Genomic DNA, 13182 nt, shown 5'->3' on the forward strand with positions numbered 1-13182 from the left:
ACCTATCAGAAACCAAACAAATTTTAGAAATGCAGTACAACATATAAACCCATACCATACTCCATACCTTTTTAACAGCGCTGTAAGCTTCAACTGTATCACTAGCCACAGTTGCCAAAATTAGTTTTTTTTTATGCCTGTATCAGATCATACCCGTCCTCATATCTGAAATGTTTTCCCCTACTATTCTGACAAATTTCTTTTTATCTTTTAAGACTTATCACTGGGGTTTAAATAACACAGAAAAAGGGTCAGGAATGGCTTTTCTGGAGAGAAGGCGTGAGCTGAGACTCACAGTGAGGTCAGCCAGAATCAAAGGGGTAGAGAGTGGGAAAGGGGGAGAGTATGCAAGGCTGTATCAAGACAGCGAGAGAAGCACACAATAGGCTACATTTTGTCTAACACGCAGGAATGGTAAGGAGGGCACCACCTGCAGTTCAGTAATGCCAGAGCAGAGTGAACAGTAGAAAGAGCTCAAGGTGAAGGTTTGGAAAAAGTCAGATTATAAAAGCTTTATAAATACTTTAAGATAGCCAGAGAGTGACATGGTTTAATGAGTGTTTCTTCGTCCTATTTTCATTTGAGATCCATCACTCTAAATGTTGTGGTAGTGATGAATTTGAGGGTATATGAATGGAAGGAGATGAATTAAAAGGCAATATGCAAAATAAAGATGGTTCAGAAGTGAACTGAGGAAATTTTTCCAGAAATATTTAAGATGAAAATGAAAAATGCACAAATCCTGGATTCCTGGACTAGACACTACTCATTGCTTTGTAAAAGATATCAAATACAAAGCGAAATGAACTGCGTGAACTCTTTTAATTTGCTTGAACTTGTTTTGCAGTTTTTTCTGTTTCACATATTCCTGTGTTGGTGTTTTAAAAGTCCTGCTTCTTGCATCTCCTGGGCTCATGAGGAAGAGACTTGTACAGATATGTAAATAACTTTGAATTTATAGCTTGCAGTCACTACTCTAGGAGATAACTGAAAATGTCTTATAAACACAATGTTAATTGTACAGGTAAGGAATGGAAGGAAAATAAAACTATAGGGGTAAAAAGTGTACTGTATGTTTTATTTACTTAAGACCTTATCATACGACTGATAAAGGGCACTAAATTAATGATACAGAAAATGAAACACATATTAGATAAAGTCAGTCAATAGAAAGAGTATCCTAGTAGAATTAAAATTGGTTGTCCATATATCTTTTAAATGATACAGCACGCCATAAAACCAATATTCCTTGTGAACTATTTATTCATTAAAAATAAAGCTTCACATATGATTTAATTCCTATGTGGGATATAAAAAAGAAAGCAATAAATGCACAAGATACAAACAAACAAAGAAAAACTCATAGACACAAAGGGTTCAGTGGTTATCGAAGGAAAAGGGGGGATAAAGGGAGATTGAAAAGGGTAAAGGGGGTCAAACATATAATGACAGAAGGAGATTTGACTTTGGATGAACACACAATGCGGTATACAGATGATGTATTATGGAATTTGATACTTTAAGCCTATATAATTTTATTAACCAAAGTCACCCCAATAAATATAGCTTAAAATAAATTTGAAAAAAGGTTACAAAATATGTGGACACAGTTGAGAGGAAGTACTATGCAGCAAATGCTCGATGATTCCCATTCCTGCTGGAAAAGCACATTCTAAAATATATAAAAGGCATAAAAAATACAAAAAGGTGCTTTTTCGGTTACACTGAGTATAGCTACAACTAATGCTGGTGGATTTAGTGCTATAAAAATAAAGCTCACACACACACACACACACACACACACACACAAATTTTGTTTCAGTTGGCAGTCTCTAGATCCCTATCCAGTTTTCCCATCTAGTTCCAAAGTTCTAAAAGAAAATTCTGCTACCCACTCCCAAGTGAATGCTAAGTACTAATCTAAATGAAAGTCATCTTTCTTCTAATTCTTTCTTATTCATATATATGTTACTCTGTTTAGATTACAAATGCAAATGTCTTCTTAAAAGGTATTCTGTTTGGTTGTACATTGTATAAACAGAGGAAACATAAAGTAGATTTTGCCACAAAAGGATTTTTGAAAACTCAGAAGTATAGTGAAGCCACCCGGAGGTGGTCTAGGGTTAAACTCTTTTTGTGTCTTTATTACCTTCTTTTCTCTCTCCTTTTTCTGATAGCTGTGATTCACGCTGGTCGTGGGGCCTAGGAGACTCTATTAGAAACACAGCTCCAATATTTGTCGTTTCTTTATGTGCTAAGGTCATGTGTCCAAAGTCTGTGGATCCTGACTGATTTAGCATCATCGACTGTGATACGAATGGACATTTATCTTCAACTTTCAAATCCTCAGTTCTTTGACGAGTCTTATGATTGCTGGGCAAACTGGTAGAATCCCAGTCTGAAGAAACTGAAAATAAAGTTTTCATTTATTACAATGTAAATAATAATACAAATTTGACTAATTTGTAAAACTTCTGTCTTCTGAGATGTGGTCCCAGGTCATTCTGTCCCCCAAACACACCATTCCTTCACAGTCCATTTTATTTGATGTGTCCTATACGTACCGTTCACATAGATAGGTTTAATTATTGTCTCTCAGCAATTTCTATTACAGTCTTTTTCTGTAAAAGTTTTGCTTAATGATAATGATTCATCAGGGTATGAATTTTTTATCAAAATTTATATCTAACTATTCTAAATATACATGATAAACATTCACAGTTTTAAAAGCATTTCAATGAAAGGTATTAGTTCAAAGAAGAGACTACTTAATTACAGTAAGATGGTCTTTTCTGAATGTACCAAAATCTTCAGAATTTATTTTTTTTATGCCTTATGTAAACAAATTTATATGAGAAATGACAGTCTTGGGTGACCTCATTGTTTCTGTGTGAAAATAGGATCAGGCTAAGTCCACACTAGCTCCAAAGAGTACAGCGTGCCATGAGACAGGAGATAAATGTACAACAAAAAATACTTTCCTGTTTTTAAAACCAAATTCTCAGATTTATACTTTTTAAATCAAGTGAATGAAAAAAGGCAAGGAATGTAGAAGTGAAAATTTAAAGCATGTTTCCCTTTATCGTTTCACATGTATTCTCATCTGAGAATCACTGGAGTCCCAAAGTCCCTTAGCTCAGGGGGTCCAAGAGGTCAAAACTATTTTGATGGGAATGCTAAATGTCATTGGCCATTTTCACTTTCATTCTCTTATAATTGTACAGTAGAGTTTTGCACAGACATGATATGTAGTAACATTATAACTCTAATAATGAACTGTGAGACTCTGTGTGCTTGTAATTACATTCTTCAGTTTTAGTCCCTAATATTTTACACATCAGTAGATACTATCCACTTTAACAAAATTCTTTGGAATTCTCAATAACATTTAATAGTATGAAAGAATCCTAAGCCAAAAAGTTTTAAAATATTGTTTTAAAAGATTATGTCTACCAAATATGCATTATGATTAACTACTTATCCCATTTTTAATAAACAAGGATACACACACACACACACACACACACACACACAGTCTGCTAATCAGAACATCTGGTTGGCTTAAGATTATCAGTGTAACAGCACTAAGATGAAATACAGTTAAAACACAATAGACATGCCAGCAATGAAAGCTTTACTCTAGATTAAGGTCAGAATTCAAATAAGCATTTTAAAATGCTGACAAAATCTTAGAGTTTAAAAAGTAACTCTGGGAATCCTGCAGAGTTAGTTTGGAACCAAATTCTCATCCTTGGCTTTGGAAATGAATACACTAGGTGTCAGTGGATTTTTTTTCCTTGAGTGTGAGGTTAGAACAGCAACAAAACAGATATTTGAATCAGCTATCATTACTGAAGAAAAAAACAGAAATGTAAGTTTATGTTTCGAATGACTATAACTGAACTCTAAAAGTGTGTGTGTACCAATGTCAACATGCTGATTGGTAAGTAAAAGTGATCTTTCATCAGAGGAGCAAATCACCACACTTAAAGGATCCATGTGAAGCCTGATAATAGAATGCAACGGAATCTCTCTAATGCAACACTTCAGAATTATTTATACCATTATGCTACAAGTATTCATTATGATCTTCAATTTGGTAATTTAACAAACAGTTGCAATGAGAGTTCAGTTGAATGCATAATACGTTTGTCAACAGACACAGTGTTAAAAAATGATCAGCTTGGATATATACTTGTAGAAAAATAGTTAATAAAAAATGTTCTTTTTTCTCCAAACCAATGAGGGCTACTGGTATGCCTCCATTTATTGTATCCTCTGGTTTAGCCATCTTAAAGTTTCTTGATCCACTCACACAAAAAGGTATATAAAATATAATGAATAATGATTAATGAGTTTCCAATATTAAAATATAGTTGTTAAAAATAAATAAATTTAAATGACAAATATTACATATTAAAATCTTTTATATTGCAAAATAAGTGTAATGTTTACTGAAGATAACAACTTTAGCAGTTAGGTAATTATAATAATTGTGATTTCAAAGTTAATTGGGCTTCGTTTATCACCCTAGTCTTTTAAGAATTTTTATGAAACAGCTACCTTATCAAAAAACAGCTACCTTAAAATATCGCCAATGCTTCTACATTCAAATTAATCTTATTTGAATAACATATACCAAGGGAACATATATCTTTGATGCCTGATAATCATGGGGAGGATAAATGAGTGGCTACCATTTACTACCCTCACACTTTCTTCTGCTTCGAGTATTCTCTGGAGGAGCAGCGATCTCATCTTCTGTTTCAACGCAAATATTCTAAAGCCTTCTAAAGTGAGGTCTCTCCAATTTCCCCATGGACTCCCAAATTACCTAGCTAACGCCTTTCTTTCCTCCCTCCTTCCCTTCACTATCTCCCTTCCTTTTCAAATTAAATTTCTTGTCCCATGGTCTTGATTCTTCCTCATTTCCCTTTCTTTCTATGGATTGTCCTGACTTCTTCTTTCTGCTCTAGTACCTTACACCTATAATTGCTATTGCTTCATCTCTCTGCTTCCTTTTGGTTATAAACATACTCATAAATAAAAATAATATAATGCTGTTCCTTGATTCTTTCATGTCTGGAACTATCTGACAGCTCTTCTTTCACATTTCTCTGCAGAGAAGTCATCACCTTTTCCATTCAGAACATGGTCTAAAGACCAGCAACACTGACGTCACTTGAGAGTTTGTGAGAAATGCAAAATGCCAGACCTGCTGCTATTATTTCTTCAAAATTGAAACTGCATTAGAATTCATAAACTTTCTAATGGATTTTTTTTATCAGGTTATCATTCCCTGACCTCCCCATACCCGACCCTGCACTCTCTTGCTTTACACTGTTCTTCTTTTGACTATATAATTCTACTCTATGATGTAGCCCCATCTTACATGACATTAAACTATATACATTTATAGCTGTCCGCATGTGCTCATGTGCATCCACGGTAGATAAAACAGAGCTCTACATGATCAGGTACCTCAATCCCTACTGCCTTTCCAACAGTGAGAAAAAGGATAAGAGTGGGGACCTTTTGCTGTACTTCTCTGACAAGTTTCAGAGCTGGAAGCTCACTTTATATTCTTCCCACATTTCAAATGTCCTGCTTGGCTTTTTTCTCAAGAATTACTTTACCACATTCCACTTTATATACTTGCTTCTTTTTCCTTCTTTTACTCCCTATAATTTCTGCCTTTCTCCTCCTTTATCCCCTCTTTTATTCTTTACTCCATCTTTATTTCTTGACTTTCCTTAGGTCTTTGAGTATCTTGGTGGAACAAATAATTTGCACCTGTAGTAGCATTTTCAATTTAATCTGTTTCAGATCTCCTTTTCACTTTTCTTTTTTTCTTTTTGCATGCATTTAGTAGATGATTTTCTTTACTTATAAGACTATATGAGTATTGGTGTTTTAAATCAACATTCTGTCACATGACTTTTTTAAAAAAATGAAGTTCTTACTTTTTGCTTGTCCATTTGGTATATTTTTTCCACTTTCTTCTGCAGCTTCAGGTAAATAAACAATGTAATTTCCTGCAACGCTTGCAGAGAAACTCTGTTAAAATTTATATTAATAATGAGATGCATTAATATTTCTTATTTCTTTCTAAGAAAATATCTGAATTTCCTACTTTAAAAGCCATTAGACTTAAAAATAAGTGAAGCTTGTATTAAAAACAGAAACATTTGAATAGAAAATCTCACAGTATGTTATTTAGATCAAGACTGTCTTGGTCTTCATTTGGCGACTGACTAAAAAATTGAGCATGGAAGGCCAGGGTAAATACTTTCCTAGACAAATTACTGATTTACATGCACATTTTAACCAAGAACTAAGATACTTGACATGAAACCTTGAAGTATGTCATGTTGAATATAAACAGAACATTGTAGAATCTGTTTCATGTAGGTAAACAAGGGCTTGAAAAAAGCTAACAATTATTTGGTAAATTTTGATAGAAAAAAATGATTGAATGAAATGGCAAAGCAGTAAGTAAAACTTTTCTTGAAATTATGTTTAAATAGCAGCAAAAAAGTTTACATACAGTTATGGAACTCTTCAAAAAAGTACAATATGCTTTAATAGGGGAAGAATAGCAGTATTTATTTATTAACAATTTAAAATGTGCCAGGCACTTATTATGTATATTTTATTTCTTTTCTACATGCAAAAACACTAATAAAAATGGTACAATAATGGTTACCCACTTCCATTTCCTGGTCCTTCTAAGATAACAGAGTAAAATGCAGAGTAGATGTGATCTATTGTTCTCTCTCCAGCATGTCCTTCTCTGAGAACTTCATGTGACTGGAGCCATCTCATGTTTCACTTGGCAGCTTTTGTCACCCTCAGAAACATTTTTTTGACCACCCCAATTCCACTCCCAGTCCCACTCCAACTATAAACTTCCCCAATATTCTGTAAGCTAACATTCTCTACAATTTTTTTATATGAAGCACGTAGAATGACATAAAATGGATTATTTGTGATGTGCTTCTACCTCTACTGCCTAACCCCTCGATTTCTAGATTCGAGGTCTAACTGCCCAGCACATAGTGGGTCTTCCAGAACAGACAATTTGTTTGGATCACACATTTCAGATCTTATCAAGAAGGCCTCAAATACTAAAGTACTATGTACCCATAGGATATAACCAATAAATGCCTACTGAAACTTCACATCCTCCAGATTCAAAATCCACATGCCTGTTCTAACATTCCCATTCTTTTATTGACACTACTGACATTTTATTGTCCTTTAGGTTTACAAAAAAAGTCCTCAATAGTTAGTAAGCAACTAAATACACTGGGATCATTGTCTTACATTTCCATAGCACACTTTACCATTTACATGTTTTCACATCGGTTACATTTGTTCATTACACACACCTAAAAGGTAAGATTAGTATCTTTATTATGAATGGGGTCACTGACATTCCAACAGGCTAAAAACAAGTTTTCCCAAATCCAGTAGCTAGTGCATGAGTGATCAAGGATGCTACCATGTCTTGAACTTTGACCTATGAGGCGGCCGATGCCTATAGCTAAGAGATCACGCCCTTCTTTTCTTTCTATAACTGTCACCTTAGATTAGCTCATCATTACTTTATGCTTACCTTACAACAAGTATGATTGCCATAAAGGTACTCAATGCATGCTGTCCCAAACTCGTCACTTATCAAAATTCGACTAACCAAATTGTTGTTAGTATAATCCTACCTATTATCACCATTCACCACGCATTCCCTTCTCTGGAAATGGTCTTTGTAAACAACATGGCAATCCAAATATAATAAAACTTCAAAGTCCCTGGCATTGCCTTTTCAAATTCCAAGATATTTTAAAAAACTATAATCCAAACTGGGTTTTTTTTTTTTTTCAGAAACTCATTGGAAGATTCAAATATCCATATACACCAAAGAATCATACATTTGGCCATAGGTTGAGCTGGAATAATTCTCTTCTTTTTAGATAAACTTCAGAACCCAAACTAATTTCTTATAACTTTGAAGCCTCAGTATTTTATACTACACTGTACTAATTTCAATGAGCAAATCTTGCAAGTTAGCAAAATTGTACTATGCAGTATTATTCTATTTAGCAATTGGTAATATTATTAATTATAGGTCAAAAACATGAGAAGATAATTCATATGGGAAATGCAGAGGTGAGAAAGTAAAGTAAAAGCATACCTTTTGTGTTCTAACATCACTCAATGCTGATATTTAAAATAATAATAAAAGACAATACCTCAGAATCCCAAGGTGATTCTTCATCTTCCTTTTTTCCCAAACCTAATGCTGACATTTGATAATAAAATGTAGTTATAGATATATTCATGTGAGCATTTCTTACAATATAAATTTTAAATACATATACAAGTCTATCTCCAATCATAAATATTTCAATAAAATTAAAGTAAGAAAGAGCAGAGAAGAATTTTAGAGGGGTGAAGCATTTACAAGAAGAAAAAGTTGTAGTAGTTGGGATACTTTTGAAGAAAAACAGCAAAAAAATGCTTAAAGAAATAGATATAATATTTGGATTTACACACTTTAGATTTGTTTATATCAGCATTTAAGCATAAAACAAATTGATAGGTCATCACCAAATAACCATTTGTATCATTTTCACGTGTTCTATCAGCGCAAATCAAATTATCATTATTTGTTTGCTCTTGTGGAGCACTTTCAATAATATTAATACCATTTTCTTCATTTCCAATTGCTGGCTTTGTTTCTTCGTCCTATGAAAACGAAAGAAAACAAAACCAAAACCCAACATCAGAACACATCATATTCATTCGCTCGCTAGCTCGCTCATTTATTTACTCACTCACTCAGGAAGACAACAAACATTTTCTCTAACAAATTATAGGAACTAGCCTGAGAAAAACAGGAAATAGAAATAAAAGTTTGTGTCCTATCTTCTAGTAGGGTAGAGATACATGAAAACGGTAAGAACAGAAAGAAAGTGTCCTTTGCTACATCTACAACTGAAGTGAGGAAAGTACAGTAAAGGAACAGCAGTTAGTTATAATTGGGATGCTCAGGAAATATGCAAAGATAGGGGCTGTATCTTGAAAAATAACTAAGTGCAGAGAGTGGTCAGGAAGGGCATTCTAGAAAGGGCAGCAGGAGCGAAACATGAGGTAAGTAAGGGTACCAAAGTAATATGGTAAAATTGGAACATTGAGAATGAAATGGAGAGGAAAAACTGAAGAACCAGAGCCAGACCAAACAAGGCAAGGGTCAAACTGGCTCATGAATTTTACATGCGTGCAATGGGGAGCCATTAAATAAACACAGGAGTTACATTGTCTCAAATATATTTTAGAAGAATCCTTCTGGCAGCAATCTAAACATGAACATAAGAAAACAAAATAAGGAAAAGAATTATATGATCATATCCATAGATGCAGAAAAAGCATTTGATAATACAGCATCCATTTCTGAATGAAACATTTAATAAAATGGGTGTAGAAGGAAAGTACCCCAACATCATAAAGGCCATATATGACAGATCCTCCGCTAACATCATACTTAATGGTCCACATAAGGAACAAGACATGGTTTCCCACTCTCATTCAATATGGTGTTGAGAGCCCTCGCTAGAGAAATCAGGCAAGAGAAAGGAATAAAAGGCATCCAAATTGGGCAAGAAGAAGTCAAATTCTCACCTCTTGAAAAGTCTCTTCAATAAATGGTGCTTGGAAAATTGGAAAGTCACATGCAAAAGAGTAAAAATAGACTGCTATCTGTAACAATATACCAGAACAAACACAAAATAAATCAAAGATCTAAATATAAGACCTGGAACAATAAATTGCGTAGAAGAAAACATACCACTGAACCCATTGGCCTTGGATTTAGAGAGGATTTTATGAATTTGATATCAAAGTCAAGAGAAGTAAAAGCAAAAATAAATGAATGGAAAAATATCAAATTAGAAAGCATTTTCACAGCAGAAGAAACCATCAATAAAACAACAAGCAACCAATTGAATGAATGAAGCTATTTGCAACAAACTCCTCTGATAAGAGGCTATTCAAAATGTACAGAGAATTCATAAAACTCAACAATAAAAAAAAAAAATCCAGTGAAAAATGGGCAGAGGACCTGAACAGACACTTCTCCCAAGTCCTACAAATGGCCAACAAACATATGAAAAGATGCTGAACATTGCTAGCTATTAGAGAAATTGAAATCAAAAACACAATGAGATAACAACCACCTCATACCCGTCAGAATAGCTATCATCCACAGAACAAGTAATAGCAGATATTGGAGAAGCTGTGGGGAAAAAGGAACCCTTAGACACAGCTCCTGGACATGTTAAGTTGGTAAAGCCACTATGGGAAACAGCATGTAGATTCCTCAAAAAATTACAAATAGAACTAGAATATAACCCAACAATCCCTCTTCTGGGTCTCTACCCCCCAAATTTGCAAACATCCATAAAGAAAGATGCACTCTGATGTTCATAGCAACTTTATTCATGGTGACCAAAATGTGGAAACAAAAGAAATGCACTTTGATACATGATTAGATAAAGAAGGTACAGTACACATATACAATGGAATGTTACTACACCATGAGATGAAATAATGTCACTTTTGACAAGACGGATTGATCTTGAGATTATAATAAGTCAGACAGAAAACATTGAGAATCACATGATTTCACTCATACATGGGATATAAAACTGACAGCAACAAATGAACAAGACGAACAGGACCCATAGACAGACAACAACAATTCAGTAGTTACCAGAGGGGAAACAGGAAGAGGGAAGGCAGATAAGGGTAAAGGGGGTCAAATATAAGGTGATGGAAGTAAATTTAACTTTGGGTGGTGAACACACAATGCAGAATACATATGATGTATTATTGACTTGTTCCCTGGAAACTTGTATAATTGTTTTAACCATGTCACCCTAATAAATTTAATTTTAAAAAGTATTTTTCAAGAGATGACAAAGCTGCAGTGGTTAAAGAGGAAGAATGTTACATTTGAATATTGGATGAGCAGACGAGCAGATTCAGTGTGTACCTAACAGACCACGGAACTCTGGAATTGGCTTGAAGGTCAAAGAGAAAGAATAGGAATGAACTTGAGCTTATAAGTGAGGATTAAAAAAAAATTTTTTCAAATTAAAACTTCAACCACCAAAAAATATGAGAATTAAATATTCCTTCAGTTCCTCATAAAAATCAGCTATAAGTAATTGAGAAAAGTCTGAGCATTTTTTTTCATTACCTGGCTTTCTTCTTTAATTTGCTTTTAAAATAATTGTTATCATACTTTATCATCTAGCAGGTTCTGGCTCTCCCTTAACCCCCTATTTCTGTTGTATCTTTATAATAATCTCCTCATCTTGACTTTCTAATTAAATCTTGATTTTCATTCTGCCCTTCTCAAATGAATTTTTCTGCTTTACCCCATTCCTCATCTACTTTCTAGTGCTTTCTAATTCTTTTTTTCTGTAATGGCATAAATAAGAATTGTTTACTTTCAAGAACTTTAATAAGTCCTGATCTTGTATATGTCTCTCTTGTTATTATGCTTGTTTTCTATTATAATTTTGAGCACTTTCATTTCTTACTAGGGTACTTTTCATTAAATGGAAAATCATGAGGAGAACAAACCTGTACTGCAGCTGATGGTTTGGGAAGAGTTGCGCTCCCATCTTCATTTTCACAATGAGCTTGATTGTCCTCAAATGAGGTCTCCGCATTCCTCGAAGAGTCATATTTTCCTTCTACTACAGTAAAAACAAAGTAAAGAGTATGTGAAAATAGCTGTAACTTCAAATCAGTGCATGACGTAAGAATCAGTCATCAAATACTTACTGTTTCTCAGTGATCGCTGAGCAGGAGTCTTTTTCTTTGCTACGTTTCGATTCACAGCATTCTAGAAAAAAAATCATACCTTTAAGTATCACACTTGATAACAAGAATGATAATATTCACCATTATTGTGTGATCTCGCAGAAAGAACACAGGCTTTGGAATCGTTCTCAGGTAGATTCATAGCCCAGTCTGCCACACGGAAACCTACATCTTCTCATGGGTTGAGGATTATGACAGAGGAAATAGTAACCCAAATATATTACTTTCCTGACCACTAAATGATTATTATCCAAATACCATGATATCCATTAAACTATGAAACTTATCCCGAGGCAGTTTAGAGTACTACAGAACAATAACTAACATTAAGAAATTGAAATTAATTATTCATTATATTTTGAAATGTGTTCGCATGATTTTTATTGACATGAACTAATTCTTGTGCGGGAAAATACGAGAGTTTAGATGTTAGTAGTATCCTATGTAGATGGGTTGGATTAGCAAACATTCTGTTTGTCAAAAGCTAAAAACTATAGATTGTTCAAATTCAGCTCCTTCTATGAAAGAGGAAAAAAAAAAAGAATAAACCTGTGAGGCAATAATTAATGAATGTAAGCCAATACATACTAAACAGGAAACCAGAGTCACATAGGTTAAAAACTGAGGCAGAGAGAGATGTACCAAAAAAAAAAAAAAAAAAAAAGGAAAAAAAAACAGACACTGAAGAAATTTCTTCTGCAAGAAAAAAATTATTCTAGGGGTAAAGCAGAAAAAAAAGTAGCGAATGAAGAAGAAAGGAGAAAAATGAGACATGGTCAGTCAATCAAGTATAACTAAGCATGGGAATAAAACAGAAGCATAAGTACAATAGGTATGTGGAGAAATATATACATATATATAATTTCAGTATATATATGTATACATATTATTAACATCAATATATTCTGGAATACACTAAGAACAAAAGCCTCTGCTTTATATATTTTTACTCTATTACATGTTAAAATATATATTATTTTATAAAAATATATACATAAATTATATATAAACTATATGTTAGATATAAACAGAAAATTTGATCAAATACGTACATATATATTACATGAAAAAATATACGTAAAATTTATAAACATATATAAATATGTAAAACAAGGCTTCTGTTCATAGGATACTCTGTAATAATACTTATATTGCTCCATGATTATTTGTTTATAAATACTACAGTAATAAAAGTTTAATTGTGTCAGTATAAAATAAGTCATTCAATTATTTGAACATGGTCATCTATGATGATCTGAAAGCTATAAATTACCACTAAAGAGATAAACT

The 13182-nt window shown here is 33.4% G+C and overlaps 1 protein-coding gene across 1 annotated transcript in view; it reads right to left on the reverse strand.

Annotated features, from left to right (window-relative positions):
* LOC107503348 (ankyrin repeat domain-containing protein 26-like) overlaps positions 1–13182 on the reverse strand; it is a 44593-nt gene that overhangs the window by 14264 nt on the left and 17147 nt on the right. The window contains exons 9-14 of the mRNA XM_036226635.1: positions 11854–11914; positions 11650–11765; positions 8611–8748; positions 8253–8567; positions 5964–6057; positions 2150–2407 (exon numbers count right to left, since the gene is read on the reverse strand). Coding sequence (XP_036082528.1) covers positions 2150–2407; positions 5964–6057; positions 8253–8567; positions 8611–8748; positions 11650–11765; positions 11854–11914 — 982 coding nt within the window. The remainder of the gene's footprint in view (positions 1–2149; positions 2408–5963; positions 6058–8252; positions 8568–8610; positions 8749–11649; positions 11766–11853; positions 11915–13182) is intronic.

This window comes from Rousettus aegyptiacus, unplaced genomic scaffold (genome assembly GCF_014176215.1).
Source record: "Rousettus aegyptiacus isolate mRouAeg1 unplaced genomic scaffold, mRouAeg1.p scaffold_m13_p_10, whole genome shotgun sequence".
In the NCBI taxonomy this organism is placed as follows: Eukaryota; Metazoa; Chordata; class Mammalia; order Chiroptera; family Pteropodidae; genus Rousettus; species Rousettus aegyptiacus.